The 17,298-nt window shown below is 43.4% G+C and overlaps 6 protein-coding genes across 6 annotated transcripts; 5 read left to right on the forward strand and 1 right to left on the reverse strand.

The window, feature by feature from the left end:
* Positions 1–10: 10 nt before the first annotated feature.
* Positions 11–4,492, reverse strand: FA14DRAFT_161549 (uncharacterized protein). The gene has a single exon (XM_025499169.1). It carries the CDS (start codon positions 4,025–4,027, stop codon positions 239–241), a length of 3,789 nt encoding a protein of 1,262 aa, XP_025354237.1. The 5' UTR covers positions 4,028–4,492; the 3' UTR covers positions 11–238.
* Positions 4,493–5,338: 846 nt separating this feature from the next.
* Positions 5,339–7,475, forward strand: FA14DRAFT_66640 (uncharacterized protein). The gene has a single exon (XM_025502674.1). It carries the CDS (start codon positions 5,692–5,694, stop codon positions 7,438–7,440), a length of 1,749 nt encoding a protein of 582 aa, XP_025354238.1. The 5' UTR covers positions 5,339–5,691; the 3' UTR covers positions 7,441–7,475.
* A 1,197-nt stretch (positions 7,476–8,672) lies between these two features.
* On the forward strand, positions 8,673–10,484 carry FA14DRAFT_123602 (uncharacterized protein; the record flags this gene model as incomplete). The annotated part of the gene is made up of 1 exon (XM_025496586.1): positions 8,673–10,484. The coding sequence occupies one exon, from the start codon at positions 8,673–8,675 to the stop codon at positions 10,482–10,484; it is 1,812 nt and encodes a 603-aa protein (XP_025354239.1).
* Positions 10,485–10,967: 483 nt separating this feature from the next.
* Positions 10,968–12,779, forward strand: FA14DRAFT_165121 (dihydroxy-acid dehydratase; the record flags this gene model as incomplete). Its single annotated transcript, XM_025499935.1, has 1 exon — positions 10,968–12,779. One exon carries the CDS (start codon positions 10,968–10,970, stop codon positions 12,777–12,779), a length of 1,812 nt encoding a protein of 603 aa, XP_025354240.1.
* A 555-nt stretch (positions 12,780–13,334) lies between these two features.
* On the forward strand, positions 13,335–14,162 carry FA14DRAFT_180576 (uncharacterized protein; the record flags this gene model as incomplete). Its single annotated transcript, XM_025501015.1, has 1 exon — positions 13,335–14,162. One exon carries the CDS (start codon positions 13,335–13,337, stop codon positions 14,160–14,162), a length of 828 nt encoding a protein of 275 aa, XP_025354241.1.
* Positions 14,163–14,523: 361 nt separating this feature from the next.
* On the forward strand, positions 14,524–17,070 carry FA14DRAFT_180577 (uncharacterized protein; the record flags this gene model as incomplete). Its single annotated transcript, XM_025501016.1, has 5 exons — positions 14,524–15,399; positions 15,466–15,685; positions 16,146–16,621; positions 16,682–16,950; positions 17,028–17,070. 5 exons carry the CDS (start codon positions 14,524–14,526, stop codon positions 17,068–17,070), a joined length of 1,884 nt encoding a protein of 627 aa, XP_025354242.1.
* Positions 17,071–17,298: the final 228 nt, after the last annotated feature.

The following is a 17,298-nucleotide window of genomic DNA, read 5'->3' on the forward strand; positions in this document are numbered from 1 at the left end:
AGGGAACCACTTCGATGTGATGTAATAATTTTGACACTTGTACAGAATAAAAATGATAACATTTCATGTATAGTCCATTATGTTCAGAGCATGCTATGAGATACAAAAAGAAGGAGACGAGATAGAAGATACAGCGATGGGAACCGTGAAGGGTTGTGGGACCAAGAAAAAAGAGTGAAGTAGGAGGAAGGAATATTTGACATTCCGCGTGTATTCATTATTGCATCACTTTTTATGATCAATGTTGTGTCGTGTCTTTGCCATCGTGTACGACTGGCTCATTCTTGCTACCGTCATCGGTGGAAACATCGATAGGAGGTAACCAAAATCTTTCTTCGCCTGGCTCATTGATTGAATGACCTGCGCTGCTAGTAGCCCTTTGCATATCAGCTCCCAAGATACCTAAATGACTTTCATAAAAGTCGGAAGGTGACATATTTGACATTCTTTGACCCAAAGGAGGTGGTGTGACTTGTGTATCCCTATAGAAATCAGAGGCTTCTCTTTCCATCGGTTCTGGCTTTGGTAAGAGGCTTTGTTCTTGTTCATTTTGCGCATCTGCTTTTTGCGAAGCTGCATCGCTCAATCGTTCGGCAACAGGCGTTCGTTGTGCTGGTCTTGCTTTTCGAACGACTTCGAAACCTTTTTGTGGAGGATCGATTTCCTCTGTTCGAACAGGCGCACGACCTTCAAGTGTTGCCGTTGCCGTTCCTGCATGTGCACCTCCAAATAAGGATTGGATAGCTGCTGAGATCTTTACTGCACCCATCCAAGGTGCACGATTTTGAGCTGCCGCTCTAGAGTTCCAAGTGCCTCCCTCTTCCTCACTCCAATCGTCATCACTATCGTCTGAATCAATTCCACCTCTGCGGTTAGGATTCATCTTCCTTCTCCAACCAGCGAAAGGCCCTTTCTTGGCTGATTTGTTGTTCGAGCCATCTTCAACTTGTGGTAATCCGGCAAGTGAATGTCTTGCAGAGAATGCAGCTGCTTGTGTGCTACTCATCTCATGTGTTGAAACCCTGTTGGGTCTTTGAGCAGATGGATGACCTGGCGAAGGGAAGGGTCTGTTGGATTGCCTTCTCATCTGATTGTTTGCCCATTCGCCATTGATGCCAGATGCGCTTTGTGGCCTTGGCAATCGCCCTGGCATGGCCTGTGTTGGAGGTGCTGTTTTTGGAGTATATGGATTACCATCCGAAGCACGATCACCTCTTACACGCACGAAAGCTGGATTATTGCGTTGATCACCTGCGCTCAAAGGAGGCATAGCAGCCATGATAGAGCCTGTGTCGTCCTGCTCATAAGGTCGAGCTTGGATGGGAGAATAAGGAGTCATTCTACCGGAACCGCTTGGTGACATTTTACCAAAGTAATCAAGATCAGAGCCGACAGATCTTGGTCTCTTCCTCTGTCCGTGATCCAGATATTCAACATAGCTATATCGATTATCTGACATTGAAATCGGACCGGCTTTGTCTAGCATTGCCATGGTTGATGAGCTGCCCATGCTAGTATTTCTCGAGTGAACTGAGGGTCGCACTTGATGTTGTGGTCCACCTTTCTGACCTGCTTTTCGAAGCTGTAATGGTAAGGCAGCCTTTCTGTTTTTCAATTTCCGTCTTCTGATCTTCCTGATAGCTCCTCCCAAGCCAGCCGTTCTTCCAGATAAACGCTCGTCGAATCGAACCCGCCAAACAGCACGTACGAATGCTTCAACCAATTTGATGAGCAAGACTAAAATTGCTCCAGCAAGAAAGATTGCTTGAATCAATAGCAAGACATACGTCAGCCATCCGCGTGCTTGATTGCTAAATCCTACCAAAGAGGTCAACAACAGTACCAAAACCGCAGAAACGATTCTCAAAACGCCAGTCATGAAATTCAGTGGTCCCATCATTGCGCCTTCTCCCCAAGGTAGCCAAAGACTTGAAGCCAATGCAGCGATCACTTCGACCACCATAATGACAATAGCTTGAGCAGATCCGCTCTTTTGTGCAACACCTACAACGATACCCAGAGCAAGACTATGAACGAATGAAACGCTATAAAACAACTGACTGCCTGGAGCGTACGTGTGGTAAACCGGTCCCAAAGCCAACAAGGTATTATTATCCTCGTACAACTTTTCCGTTGAGGTTCGAGCTATTCTTCGAATTAGGTAGAATGGAGTAAGAACGCTAAAGATGGCAAATGATAGAGCCGACAGAGCGATCGAAACCGTTGAATGTCCAGCCGGATTAGCGAATTGATAAGTACTGACGATCGTGATGGGCAAATGGAATAGCACTAAAGCACGAATCAGATTTCCGTGCATAGCGACCATATGATGGCCCATCTTTGCCCGACCCAATCGACCGCTTGGAGCTTCATTCTCTCCAAAAAGCGGGTGTGTGCTCATGTCTGAATGATGATGCCTTGGATTTGCTTTTAATTCAGAGAGACTTTGTCTTGGACTTGTTTGCAAGATTTCACCACTTGCCTCTTCTTGCCTTCGGGTTCTACGATGTCTCATCTCAAAGAAAGCGTCAATTATCCAAGCCAATAAAGAAACAGCAATCACAACGGCAACCAAGGCAAGCCAAATCGTCAAACAAGTTCCAAAGAAAGAGGAAGCTTGAAGTCCAACTGCTGAAGCATATCGTTCCATTCCGGTAGATGAAGTTCCGAGATTGAGTAACTTGTTCTCTTGTTGGCTGTTCATAAAAAGTGGAGATGAAGCGTTTTGCATTTGTGCACCCACATCTCCTTCTGGCAAGAATGTGTTTGTGGCTAGAATATCATGACTTTGCCTTTCCTTTTCGACAATCGTGACGTTTCCCAATAAAGTAGACCAAGCCAATTGCCTTGCAAAAGGGTAAACGAAATCTGGCCATTGGACATGACACATGATTAGAGCAACAAGGAATTGCAAGTACAGTAAGATATCCCAACATCCTGGCGTTACGAATCGCAATAAAGCAGGACTTCTGATCATTTCGCGACCTGCCAAAGCTGATAAGATCATCGGTCGTAATTTATCGCGCACAAACGTTGGCGGACCACCTTCTCGAGCACGATTCTTGTAAGCCATCCTTTGTGCTGTTTCAGCAGTTGTGATTGCTGCAATTGTAGCTAGACAAAAGAAAGCACAGAACAAAGCAACAGGCAGCCATAGCACCAATTTCCAGTACCAACTATCGGGATTGTAAGGCGAAGTTTGTACTTCAATACAAGCCAACGTTCTTGCAGGGTTGGAATGATCCAACAGTCGAATTTGAGTCCAAAGCGTTCCAGCTTCGTAAGAACTATTGAGCGGAACATCCACACCAAATGCGACCGGGCCAGGACCAAATTGACAGCTTGCTGGAATCACATTTGGATTCAAGGTGTCATTGTTTGCCGGGTACACTCGATCACAGAGAAAGGTGTAATTATTGAAGATTGAAAAGGTTAAGAATCGAGTGCTTACGCCTGCTGCACTGAGGAGACCATTGGAGAAAGCATGTGTTTCGTTGCCAACATCTCCCAGAGCTACAATACGTAGATTGCCGTAAGTAGCACTTCCAAAGGTATTCATCCTCCCACCATCTTGTAAATTTGTGTCGATTTGTGTATAAACGGCAGAGACATTGATTCGAAAGGGTGAGGCTGCATAGTCAATACTTTCATCATCATCACATCCTGTGAATGTCGGTCCAGACCATTGAGGGAACGAATCTTGCAAAGAAGCAGGTTCTTTCTCCGGCAAATTGAGTAAATAAGGCACCCTTTGAGAGGAAAATGAAATGGAAGAAACATCTGTTGATGTTGGTTCTGCTACTGCTGCTCCTGCACCTGAAACTATCGTTGTTTGCGTTGCTCCGCCTACTGTAAGGGTTGATGTGACTACTCGATCACCATTTGAAGCGGTGGCAGCAGCAGTTGCGTCTGGTCGATTTAGAGAAGCATTTGTTTGACTTTGTGCAGTGGATGATGCTGTCCAGATGGAAAGGGTGAGAATGCAGAAAGCTATAAGCCGAAGATAGCTTCGATCTGTGTGCCGCATAGTGTTGGAGATTTGATGTGGAAGCTATGAATAGGATATTGTTGGATAGCGAAGTATGCGCTACTGGCTTTGCTGTCGAGCAGTTGTGCTGATTAGACGGACATGATCTTTTATTCTTTCGGTTCAGGGGTGTTGGCGATAGATTGTTGATGTGTGTGTGTGAGATTAAGTGACGGATAAATAAAATTCGTCCGAAAATGTAGAATAGGAATTACCACTCGATGTCGCCGGCAAGAGATATTAGACGTTTTCAAGAAGAAGCAATTTAACCCAGATGAACGCCGAAATGGCTCTTTCTTCCTTTTGATTTGGAAATGGAAACCCCTGTCTGAAATCGGATTCTATGAGTCCGTAATCTTCTTGTGACAGTTGAAGGAAACACTTGCTGTCAATAGCATTTACTCCAAGAAGAAGGTTTGGTTGGTTGAAATCAGTTCATGTGTGCCCCTTTGGTTTGATTTTTTCCCTTAGTGCCGATAAAAAGCATCGGTGAACCGAAGACACACAAGATTAATAAAATAATTACGCGTTAAGAAAGGGCTGTGTACATTTGTTTGTCTTGGCCAGAATTCGCCGATGTGAGGGATTTAGCCCGCTCGGCATGAACCAGCCACCAAAAGGTACATACATACACAAGACTGTAATCAAGCAAGAACGAGCCTTTGTGCCTTAAGAACACTAAAGCGATCATTGCGCAGGGTTATCAATTTCCCACGTAAAAAGGGTGTTTTGTTAACAGGGTTAAGGTAAGAGCGCACTCCGTGGATATCACGCACAACCGAAGACATCTGAAGGGATTCATTGCTTACATACGAGATAGATTGATTAGGTAAGAACATAGCTTTTGTTATTAGTGAAAAGCATACACTTTATTAATTTGCGGATCCGAGAGCAGAGGAAAGTTCTTTGTTAACAAATGAATCCTTGCTCCAGCCATACGCGCCTTACTGTGATCCGAGTGTAAGGCCAATGCTCATGACTATGCTTATAGCTGTCACGACGATTATATAATTGACTCTTGATATCATTCGAATGTTGATCTTGATGCAATCAAAACGCCAATTGCATGCTAAAAGATGAGCTTTGAACATTAAAGTTCAGGGGAAGCCTAGACCACATTCATTTACGGTGGAGAGAGAGAGCATTCATGCACACGCTAAATAACACATTTTTTAAAAGGGAAGAGGCCAGTCCACAAACGCGTTCAAAAGTACAGAGCTGTTTTGCCTGATCTTAGTTTAGTGTTTGTAGTCTGAAATGATATTAAGAAGTTGATTTGCTTGCTTGCTTGCTTGCTTGCTTGCTTGCTTGCTTGCTTGCTTGCTTGCTTGTTGGCTTTTCTTCATATTTCATCTTGCCTTTTCATCAGGTAAAGGTACCGACCGATTGATGTACATCGTCGATCAATACCTTGAAACCGATTGCATGATCAGAACGGATGTATAGCTCAAAAGAAGTCATTCTAGATCAAAGTCGTACAAATTCGGTCGAGGAATGAACAACATCAAACAAACACAGCCAAATACAGTGAAACATCAAATCAACCTTTTCTTCTGGCTAAAGTAACACAAATTTCATTTCACGAACTCCCTTTCAACGATCATTACGAATCCTCTTACGAATCAATCACGCAATCAAAAGTAACGCTCATTTATACCACGATCATGGCCACCGCTACATTCTCTCACGCCTCACAATACCATTCAGTCAATCAAGATTCGATGTCAAACGAATTCGGAGGAATAACAAATGGATCACATCCGACCAATTGGGATGAAGAAGTTGTACCTGCACTCAAAAAACGATTAGAGGCAGATCGGGTGGACTTAGATCGAAGGATAAGCGCAACAGATTTCAATTATGCACGTTTACAATCTACCAAACCTCGACCTATACCCAGAAAAAATGCAAATGATGAAATTTTACAAGATGGCTTAGGAGATGATGAACTCATTCCATCTGAATGGGCTACAGGATCCAAAGCTCGCTTTCTTACAGCAAATCGGGATAACAGTAATGCTTATACGATCTCACGATCTGCAAGTGATTTATACTCATTCGATCGATCACATCAAGACTATCACGATAATCATGATTCATACGCTGTTGCAGGAGATACACTCTCGCCCGATTCACCTCCTTTGCAGGATGGAATGAATTCTGGCACAGATATGGTTGCCCATGCTCGTGAAAGAGCTCGAAAGCTAGCACGCGAAAGATCAAGAGGAGGAACAGAAATGGAAGCAACGAATAGCCTGCAGAGTGACGAAAATCGAATGCGAACCAAATCATCGCCTGGATTGGGAGACAGGTACAATCAAGAACCAGGTGAATCGAGATATGCAAACACTACCAAAGCGCCGATCAGCAGAAGTCATTCACCGAGCGATGGAAGACGTACGCCCAGTAGCAAGATTCCACTACCTGTCTCTGGAAGTATGAGTAGGGTAGCCAATAGTCCACGTAGTGTTCGTGGAAAGCAGGGTACGATGGGAGAAGGAGAATTCGGGTATATGGATCAAGGAGTAGCATATAATGAATCACCTCGACCGGATGATGAACAGCAGAAGCAACCTTTGGGAGATATCAGTAATCATTCTGGTCAGACTACACCAGCAAAGAAGAAGCAAAAAGCGAATACAGTCACACGAAGGGCTACAAGCAGCGGGGGCGGTAAAAGAATACAAAACAGTCCACCAACGCAAGATGTTTTGGATGAATTTGGACCGTTGGGAGGCACACCACGTAGAACGATGGATACTTCTACGGGCGAATTTGGAGACATTTCAAGAGCGTCTTCCAATCCATGGGATGAAGAACTTTTGCCTACTGTGAAACGGAGACTGGCACAAGAAGCTATGATGAACGATCCCAGGTTAAGTCAAGTGGACGGATTGGTGGACGCTTGGGATAGGAATGGTGTTCCGATCAGTACGAGAGCGGTTAGTGGTTCGTCTTCTCGAATGAATGGCATGAGACAGGCAGCAGAGGAGCAGCAGGGTCTAGGTGGTGCAAACGGTACTCAGAGTGATGGGTACAATGAAGATGTTGACGAGCGAAAGAGAAAGGACTTACTCACACCGGAGCACAGTCCAAAGAACCATTCACAGGAGCAAAGAATGAAACGCTTGACAGATCAACTAGATTTAGGCTTTCAGCCCGGTAATGAGAAAGACGAGATTGAAATGGCACAAGTTCATCCGGGTAAAAGAGAAAAGACAAGGATGGACCAGCAAAAGAAAAAGAGTAAACATTTTGCTCATGATCCATCGATGCCTACGCTTACTCAATCTCAACAACTCTCACAAACGAAAGGGAAAGCCGATAATCAAAAGAATACCAATCATTCCGCCGCCGCCGTCGCCAAGAAGGAAGAGGAAGGGGCAGGTTGCTGTCAATGTTCGATCATGTAGATTATACAGTAATTATCTATTTAGCGTTTTGAGATGATGGTCCCGTGTCTCGGTGCCAAGACAAACATGTCATCTGTCAGACATAGACTGCCAAGAGTATGCCCAGAAGATGGCGATGCTGTCTATTGTTTGGTTGTTTCTTATTGCTTGCTTGTGCCTTATTACCGATTCTCGGCGTTTGCCATCAAACGGCTTTGTATATTCCATATGAATTTTTCGGCAGAGGCTTGAGCGGAAAAAACACGAGGACAAGTTCAAATAAAGTTTCCCCAGACTTAGCTTGTCCTTAAGCCAAGCAAGACGCATACCGATATAAAGGCTAGAAAAGGCTTTTAACAGGTAAAAGAACACAAATATTGTATACCCCTATGCTAACTAACATACACACACACAACTCGCAGCCGAACGCGTTAAAATACGCTAAAAGGTCAATTAAACCCTGAAAGATGGTTTGCATAGTGCGTTGTAGTGCCCAATCTCCACTTCTAACAAAATTCCAAAAGAAAGGAAGAAGCTTTCTTTTATTGAAAATCTCTAAACAGTTCTTCCCTCTTTTTTTCTCTCTTCCCTTGTTCCTGTGTGTACGTGCAGTGCAGATGAACAACAACGAGTGTACAATGTATACGGGGATTTGATTAACTTCTATGGCTCTTACACACCACTCAAGTTCCTAGATTGCACTTTTAGTGCTTCTGGATCAGATTTTCAATTATTAAAACTCCGCAACAACAAACACGGCAAATCAGCCGGGAATAAATTAAAAAAAAAATAATTGAAGTTTTTATTTGATATGAACCGATGTTTTCGGTGATGTATGAACGTGTTTGATTAGATAGAGGGAACTCCGAGGAAACACATGGCAACAAGCACTAATTGATTATTTGCATGAATGGAAAGCTGCCGGTGAGAGAAGGGCATAAGAAGGAAGCGCATTCACTTAGTCAAGATATGCGGAAGTGCAGGGACGTATGAAAATCATGCAATTGTCATGTACATGCAAACATACTGTAAACACAACACATTTGTTCGGATGACTGGCTTGAGCAATCTCTGTCTTGGCCACCATCAAGACAAGGTGAGGTAAAGTAGAAAAGGTGCTCTCCAGCTCACCATCACCATCACACAAAATGCTATCCCTTTTCAAAGGAGGGAGAAGCTCCTCACAATCACAAGAGAAAATATCATCAAAAGACGGTAAGAGATGGATCTATAGTGCAATTCTGGCAGCAAGTATGCTACATTCAACATCAGCACAAAGTCTAAGTGCAACCCCAGCCAGCAGTCAAAGCGGGGCAGGTACATCACTATCACCCGTTCTAGGACCATCATATGCAGGTGTAGGCATTGAACCCACAAATCTGTTCGATTATCTAGGAACGACTATAGCCAACAACTTGACATATAATCTTTTGAGCACTCTTGGAGGATATACAGGTGTACCACCACACTTGAGAATAGGTGGTAATTCAGGCGATAATATCATCTACAATTCTGGCTCACAATATAATGGCTATCAAGTTTACAACAATCCTTCTGCTTCTGGTCCCGGAACGATTAAAACAGATGCATATATCGTCGGATCGGGTTATTACCAAGTGATGAATTTGTTGCCAAAAGGAACTCCTATCACTTATGGATTGAATATGGCATACGAAGGCACAGATTATCTCACTCAAATCGAAAATCAAGCAAACGTAGCAGTAACAACGCTCAAGAATGCAACTTTAGTAGGATTTGAAATCGGAAATGAGCCGGATCTTTATGTGCAAAACGGTTACCGTCCAAGCGGTTGGACAGCAACCAATTTCGGAACGGAATGGGCAGGTCGTGTATCTGCAATTTACTCGAATGTGTTGCAAAAGATGAATCTTCCGACAAACTTCTTTGAGCCACCAGCAACAGCAACAACAGCAACCAAAAGCGGTCAACAATACAGAATTAGTAACTTGGTCAACACAGATGTCGCCACACAAAACGGTATCTATGTTGCCGGATGGAATCAACACGATTATTATTACTACGTCAATGTGAGCGATTACACACTAACGCTCTCTTTACTGTTGGATACGTCAACTTTGGTTACTCAATTGACCGAGTGGAAAGGACAAGCAGCTCAAGCAGTTGTGACTGGAAAACCCTACTATCTCCGTGAATTTGGTAGTGTTGGACCGACAGGACTTCAAGGAATCACAAACGTTTTCGCCAATACTCTTTGGACCTTGAATGCGTTATTGTATTGTGCAACGATTCAAATGAACTCTGTCCAAATTCACATGACTTCCAATTCATACGCTTCTCCTTGGCAACCGATTCCCTTCAACGGTGAACAACCTCATGTTCGGACCACATATTATGCTTTTGCCGCACTTGCACAAGTGATCGGTAAGAGTTGTACTACAAGGGTTGCGCCTGTCACGTTGAACAACGTTCCTTCTGCTTATACGAACAACGTCAACGTTTATGCCGTTTATCAATTTGGTAACTTGCGTAGTTTGGTGATGATCAACACAAAAGCATCTTATTCGGGCTCAACTGGAGGAACGATGAACTTCCAATTCAACTTACCTTCGCAATCCGGACAAACACTTCATCTTTCTACCTTGACTGCAGCAGGAGTTGATTCTACGTCCAATACAACATGGAATGGAATCAGTTATGAACAATCGGGAGATGGAACGGCAACGGTGACCGATTCAAGTGATCATACCGTTCAAATCAGTTCTTCCGGTAGTATTTCTATCCCTGTTCGTGATTCACAAGCGGTTGTTGCTGCTTTTAATGGTAAAGTGGGAGATGAACAAAATGTTGATACGAGTGCTTGTCAAACTTTAGCCACTAAACCTGAAGGAGGAGAAAATACAGGTCAAACACAATCTGGTGATGCTTCTTCTGCTCCTGTTTTTGGTGCAAGTAGTCCTGCTCCTACTTTCAAGGCAACGGGTGGATTTATGAGCTCTGCAAAGATGGACAGTACCGTTCCCACGTTTGCCATTCTGATTCCCACGATTTTGTGCATTCTACTGCAGGTTTTGAGATTGGATTAGAGAACAACAGCGATGGACACTTTCGACTTCTACTATTTATCATTTTATCTTGGGTTTTGTTTTAATCACATACGCATTTTCGATCTTTTTCATTCTTCTTTGCATTCAAAAACGGACATTCACTTTTAGACCCAAATGCACTCAATTATCTACTCATTTATTGTATTTAACAGGTATCTCTCATTGCAATCACATCTATTTCATCTTTCAGACTGTCACACACAAACCGTTGACTCTTTCTCTTTTTTTCGCACGATAAACCGAGTAACGCCGGTGACTTTTTCTGCACTGCTCCAACGGCCGGCCGTGTATGCTGTCAGCGTGGGGGGAAGTTTAGCCTGTTTACCCCAGAATTAGAAATGCAAGCGAAATGACTGGCTGCCTTTAGTCCCACTTACACCACCATCACACTCACACATACTCACACACAATATGGAGAAAGCAAACGTTGTTCCAAAACAAGGCGAAGTGGCTTTACACCCAATGCCCGTTCGAGAGAATGGCGGGAGCAAAGATGGCGTAGTGTTGAACAAATATTCTTGTGAAGTTACACAAGGAGCAGAAAAAGGTGGAGCACAAGCGATGTTACATGCAGCCGGACTATCGATCGAAGATTTGGATAAACCACAAATTGGTATTTCTAGTGTTTGGTGGGAAGGAAATCCGTGTAATATGCATTTGTTGGAATTCGGTAAATTGGTTAAACAAGGTTGTCAAAATGCCGGTTTGATCGGATTGCAGTTCAACACGATTGGTATTTCCGATGGTATCACAATGGGAAGTCAAGGTATGCGTTTCTCTTTGCCTTCTCGTGATTTGATCGCCGATAGTATCGAGTCTGTCATGGTGGGTCAATGCTATGACGCAAATGTTAGCATCGTTGGGTGTGATAAGAACCCCCCTGGTGCACTCATGGCCGCAATGAGACACAACCGTCCTACGATTATGGTATGGGGAGGTACGATCTTGCCCGGTTATCTTTCAAAGGATATCGAAAGTATTGGAAAGAAAAAGGGCGATAAAACAAACATCAGTGATACGTTCGAAGCTGCAGGTGCATACATCACCGGAAAAATCACCAACGAAGAACGTTTAGAGATCGTTCGAAAAGCTTGTCCCGGTCCTGGAGCATGCGGTGGCATGTATACCGCAAACACAATGGCTTCTTTCTTGGAAGTGACGGGAATGTGCTTACCAGGCACAGCCTCAACACCCGCTGTCCATGCAAACAAACATCAAGAATGTTTGCGGGTCGGAGCGGCAATTCGTAAGATGTTAGAACTTGATATCAAACCTAGGGATATTTTAACAAAGAAAGCTTTCGAGAATGCAATCGTACTCATCAACGCTTTAGGAGGCTCAACAAATGCAGTACTGCATCTTATTGCTATTGCCCGATGCGGAGATGTAGATTTGACCATTGATGATTTCCAAAGGATTGCAGACAAGACTCCATTTTTGGCTAATATGAAACCTTCTGGAAAATATTTGATGGAAGACTTGTTCAACGAAGGTGGTCTTTTGCCTGTGATCAAATATTTGGCTAGCAACGATATGTTACACTTGGACGTTATGACATGCACTGGACAAACACTCGGAGAGAATTTGAAAGACGTTGAGCCGATCAAATTTGAAGGACAAGATATTATTGCTCCTTTGGAAAAGCCACTCAAGCCTACTGGTCATATTACCATTATGCGGGGTAATCTTTGCCCGGGTGGAGCTGTTTCCAAGCTAACAGGTAAGGAAGGGTTGTACTTTGACGGGAAAGCAGTTTGTTTCGACCAAGAGGCGGGCGTGATGGAAGCCATTCAAAATGGGCGTGTTACACATGGAAGTGTAATCATAATTCGATACGTCGGACCGAAAGGATCGCCAGGAATGCCGGAGATGCTGGCTCCCACGGCTGCTGTAATGGGAGCAGGTCTGGGAAAAAGTACAGCTTTGATCACAGATGGAAGATTTTCCGGCGCTTCCCACGGTTTTTGCACGGGACACGTTGTTCCCGAAGCTATGGAAGGCGGACCCATTGCTTTGGTACAAGATGGAGATAGGATAACGATTGATGCATCTTCACGTGAGATTAACATTCATATTGATGAAAATGAATTCAGCAAACGTAAGCAAGAATGGCAAACAAAGATGAACGCCCAACGCGACCAACAAGCAAAAAATACAAACGATCCTCACGCATCTTCCGCAAGTGCCAATTTGCGTGTGAAACGAGGAGTTCTGGCAAAATATGCAATGTTGGTCAGAGATGCATCTCAAGGTGCAGTAACGGATCTTTTTTGAGTTATAAATAAAGACTGACAAATGATGTATGACATGTGAAGCGGTACCGCATTGGACCATTAATGACATCTAATTTATTATTCATTACGGAAATTTGGCTCAAAGACGGTATTTTATAATTGGCTGTGACAAGCCGATAAGCCACAAGGGTAAAGGAGTCTTTCAAACCTTTTCATTCCGAAAATTATATTTATTTGAAAAATAACGGATCTTTACCCTATGACAGGAGAGAAAAATGACCCCATTCCTCGACCGTTGTTCTTCAGCGCCACAAATCGCTATCCGACGGCGTATCCCTAAGTAGACTCACTATGACAAAGAAAGGATTAGCACTGCCATCGACGGATGGTATTCTTGGCAACTTTTTAGGCAAAAAAGCATAGTGTTCGTAAGATGCCGTTTGCCATCGAAATACAAAGATGTTCACCGTGTGGGGTATCCTATGATGCTGTTCGTAGTACTCTCTTCGAAATGCTATTTAAAGGACAATTTATTAATTTTTTGCATTCCCTTTTGCACCCATCATTTAATCTTACTTCTCAGTAATCTGTCAAAATGCGTTTCAGTGTCTTATTCATTATGTTGGCCATCCTTTCGATGGTAGCTGCCCAAGGCGGTGGCAATCAACAACAAGGCTATGGCCAACAAGGTTATGGCCAACAAGGCGGAGCAAATCAAAACATGCAAGGTAATGGCCAAAATGCTCAAAATGCTCAAGGAGGTGGAGGTGGTGGTGGTGGTGGCCAAAATGCTCAAAATGGCCAGGGTGGTCAAGGAGGTGGTGGTGGTGGCCAAAATGCTCAAAATGGCCAAGGAGGCCAAGGTGGTGCTTATGCTGGCGCTACTACTGCTGGTACCAACTTTGCTCTTTTCATCCAAAGTTTGCCAAAATGTTTCTCAAAATGTATTGAAGATCAAAACCTTGCAGCAAACATCGGTTGCAGTACAGGTTACAACGGACAAAATGGACAAAACAACGGTCAAAACAATCAAAACAACCAAAACAACCAAAACAATCAAAATCAAGGAGGTGGCGGTGGCGGTCAAAACAAAGACCAAGCCTTGGCTTATACAGATGTCGACTGTGTCTGCAAAAACCCGCAATTCCTCTCTTCTCTCGTTAGTTGCGCTCAATACGACAAAGATTGTTCACAAAACACATACTCCATTTCACAAGGTCAAAGTGCTTTCACCAGCTTCTGTCAAAATAATACCGCAAGTGCAACAATCATCGGCACTACCTCTCCAACATCCAACACGTCTTACAACAACAACAACAGAAACCGCGTTGCCTCTGCAAATGAGGCCGTTTCTACTCATGGTTTGGCCGTTGGCTCAATCATCCTTACTGCCGTCCTTGCAGGCGCCGCCTCTTTCTTGTAGTCCGTTCCAAAGCCGTGACTTTCTTGATTTTTAAACCCTTTATATCACTCCTCTTCTCCTGTTTTCCCTTTTATGCTCCTATTATTCAGTGACTTTTTTATAGTCCTGTAATGACAATTATTAATAATGAATCCATTACACCCCTATTTGGTCAAGCGGTTGTTGCATTTTGCCTCCTTAATCATTTGGAAAGGCGGCCTCCGTGATTTTTAATTTCTCTTTTTTGCCAAGAGACTAAGTGAAGCCCAATCATATTTTTATCTTTCCCTCTCCGACGTCGGACTCTTTGGCGTGATTGCTCAAATCGATTTGAGCCACAACCTTCTTATTGTGAAGATCATTCCCATTTCACTCCATCAATATGGTTCAAGTGCGGCTTTATACGATTGTGACTCTTCTACTCTTTTGCATCGCTATTCATGCTGAAAAACAAGATGTGAGCCTCGCAATAAGAGGTTTGATTCGAAATCAGCCTAATCATTTCACTTTGATGCAGAAAAGACAGAGGGCCAGTGATAATGCGCAAGACGGTGATGATGGCGGCACTTCCACCAAAACAGCAGGTAGCAGTGATACTTCATCGAGTAGAAGTGGTGGATCGAGTGACACCAGTAGCGATGACTCTACTGGGAAAGCATCAAGTAGTAGTGGTAGCACAAGGAAAACGTCAAGTGACACAAGCAGCGATGACAGTGGAACCAAATCGAGTACTTCGTCAAGCACATCAACTAGCGATAATACCAGAACAGGGTCAAGCCAGACTAGTAGCGAAAGTACAAATAAGGCATCAAGTGATACTAGTAGTGATGACAGTACATCAACAGAGCCTAGCAGCCAAAGCACACCGAAGAAATCAAGTGATACCAGTAGTGATGACAGTGGATCAGCCGACTCTAGCAGTGCTGACAACGGAAATGGATCAAGTGATACAACTAGCACGACTAATGATTCTCAACAAAGCGACGATGAAAGTTCCAGCAAACACCACAAGCAAGGCAGCTCAAGAAAACACAGAACTGCTGCCGCATCTGCTACTGCTCCTGATTCTTCGGTCACAACACCAGAAGTTGATCAAGGAAATAGCTCAGCTGGTCCTGTTAACGTTCAAGATGTTCTTGACAATTTACCGGAATGTTACAAAACTTGCGCTACCACAGTTGCCGCTTCATATATGGTTCAATGTTCAAAATTAACTGAATTGGGTTGCATATGTCCTAAACCACAATTCTTCAATAACGTAAGTATAATTTGGGCGAATATACTGATGAAAGTTACACTGACCGCTCACCTCCCTCATATCTAGACCATCAAATGCATCGGAAAGTCTGCTACGAAGAATTGCGTTGCACTTGCTCAAAATCCAACAGCTTTGCAGCATAGTCAAGACGCTTTTGTCAGTCTATGTCAGTCCGCAGGTGCTCCAATGTATGGCGTTGCTGCCATTACCGAAGCACTCAATCATTCAAACGCTCTTCAATGGGCAAATCATTTAGCTTTACTTGTCTTTTTCATGATTCTTTCCGGTGCACTTATATTGCTGTAAATACCTGATATCCATTGTTAGGAATGATATACCGCCTCTATGAAGAGCTACTTAGATTCAACCTTACCTTGAAAGAGACCCTCTTCATTTCCACATTCTTTCAAGATGATCTCATTTCTTGGTATACAGCCACTCCTGCACGGCATGACCAGAGAAATTGACGGCATGAACCCCTGTCTCTTCTACTGTGGAGAAAAGGGGTAATATGAATCCGTTCGGTCAAGTGAGTGTACCCTGATAGCATTCCACAACCCGAAAATAAATTATAAAACAATCCGAGAGCAGTATGTACCATTACGAATTGCAGTGATTGGCATGTTGCTATGTACATCTTTTGGACTCCTTCCATCTGTAAATCCTAGACAGAATTTATTCGATTTCAACTTCTTCCTTCGTTGCCACAATGCGTTATCATGTGTTACTCATACTTTTGGCCGCAGCCTCCGCCACCACCGCCCAAGCCAGACCCGGGCCTATTGGAAATCCTACTTGGGATGTTAATCAAGCTTTTAATCCCAATCCTTCTATTCTTCCTCCGGCTAGTGTACAAAATAATCCCTCAACAGTTCCTTATCCGCCTTCTACAGGCGTTCCTCCGATTTCTGGTCAAGGTCCTACTAAAGGATCAGATAAATTCAACCAAAATGACAACGTTGGCTTTGCATATTTGTCGTTGGATAACGCCGTTATTGCTTCATCTACCTTGGCAAATGGTTCCTATCTCTCAAATTCTGCTTTTGCAAGTAGCGCGACTACCGTTGCTTTTACCGCTGCCAACATTGGCCAAATCCTCGCTGGATTACCCAAATGTTTTACAAAATGTGCAACGGATACTTCCAATTCTCTTTCGCTCGGCAGCTGCTCGGGCTTGATGAACTTTGCTTGTGCTTGTCAAAAACCACAATTTGTTGATTCGGTGAGTGAAAAAGGTCAATGCAAGGTTCTGTGATTTGAACTAACTTTTGTTTTCTTAAAGACTATCACATGTTCTGCCATTTCTCAAACAAAAGATTGTGCAGGAATGTCATTGTACCCACACTTATTGCAACAAGGCCACGATATATTTACCAATTTGTGTAAAGCAGCTGGCGTACCACAAACCTCTCAGACCTCTCAACAGAATTCCCAAACCTATCAAAACTCTCAATACCCTCAAAACTCTCAATACCCTCAAAACTCTCAGAACTCGCAAAACTCTCAAAATTCTCAAAACTCAAGCAACGTCGTTCCCACTTACACAAGACCGTATTATACTTACGCTATCAACAAAGCACCAGCACAACACATATTGCATCCGATTGCTTTTGCATCTTGCCTTTTAGCATTCGCACTTCTTGGCATGGTCTAAATATCAGTTTCTCCTAAGAACTACTTTTCCTTCTCTTTGAAGTATATGAATACGTCACTGTTTATTTGTAAGCCCGTTAACGCCTCAATTTGTACACAGATTGTTCTCTTATCATATGACCGTACCTTTATTTGTGATTTGAACCTTCTTGCTTACGTCAAGCCAGCCAGCTAAGTTGAAGAAAAGCTATGGATAATTCATTTCCATCGTGACGCTGTGGTATGCCGAAGTATGTTCAGTACTTT

This window comes from Meira miltonrushii (genome assembly GCF_003144205.1).
Source record: "Meira miltonrushii strain MCA 3882 unplaced genomic scaffold FA14scaffold_3, whole genome shotgun sequence".
In the NCBI taxonomy this organism is placed as follows: domain Eukaryota; kingdom Fungi; phylum Basidiomycota; class Exobasidiomycetes; order Exobasidiales; family Brachybasidiaceae; genus Meira; species Meira miltonrushii.

Coding starts and splice junctions, on each gene's coding strand:
- FA14DRAFT_66640 (XM_025502674.1), top strand. CDS start 5,692: ATGGCCACCGCTACATTCTCTCACGCCTCACAATACCATTCAGTCAAT.
- FA14DRAFT_161549 (XM_025499169.1), bottom strand. CDS start 4,027: ATGCGGCACACAGATCGAAGCTATCTTCGGCTTATAGCTTTCTGCATT.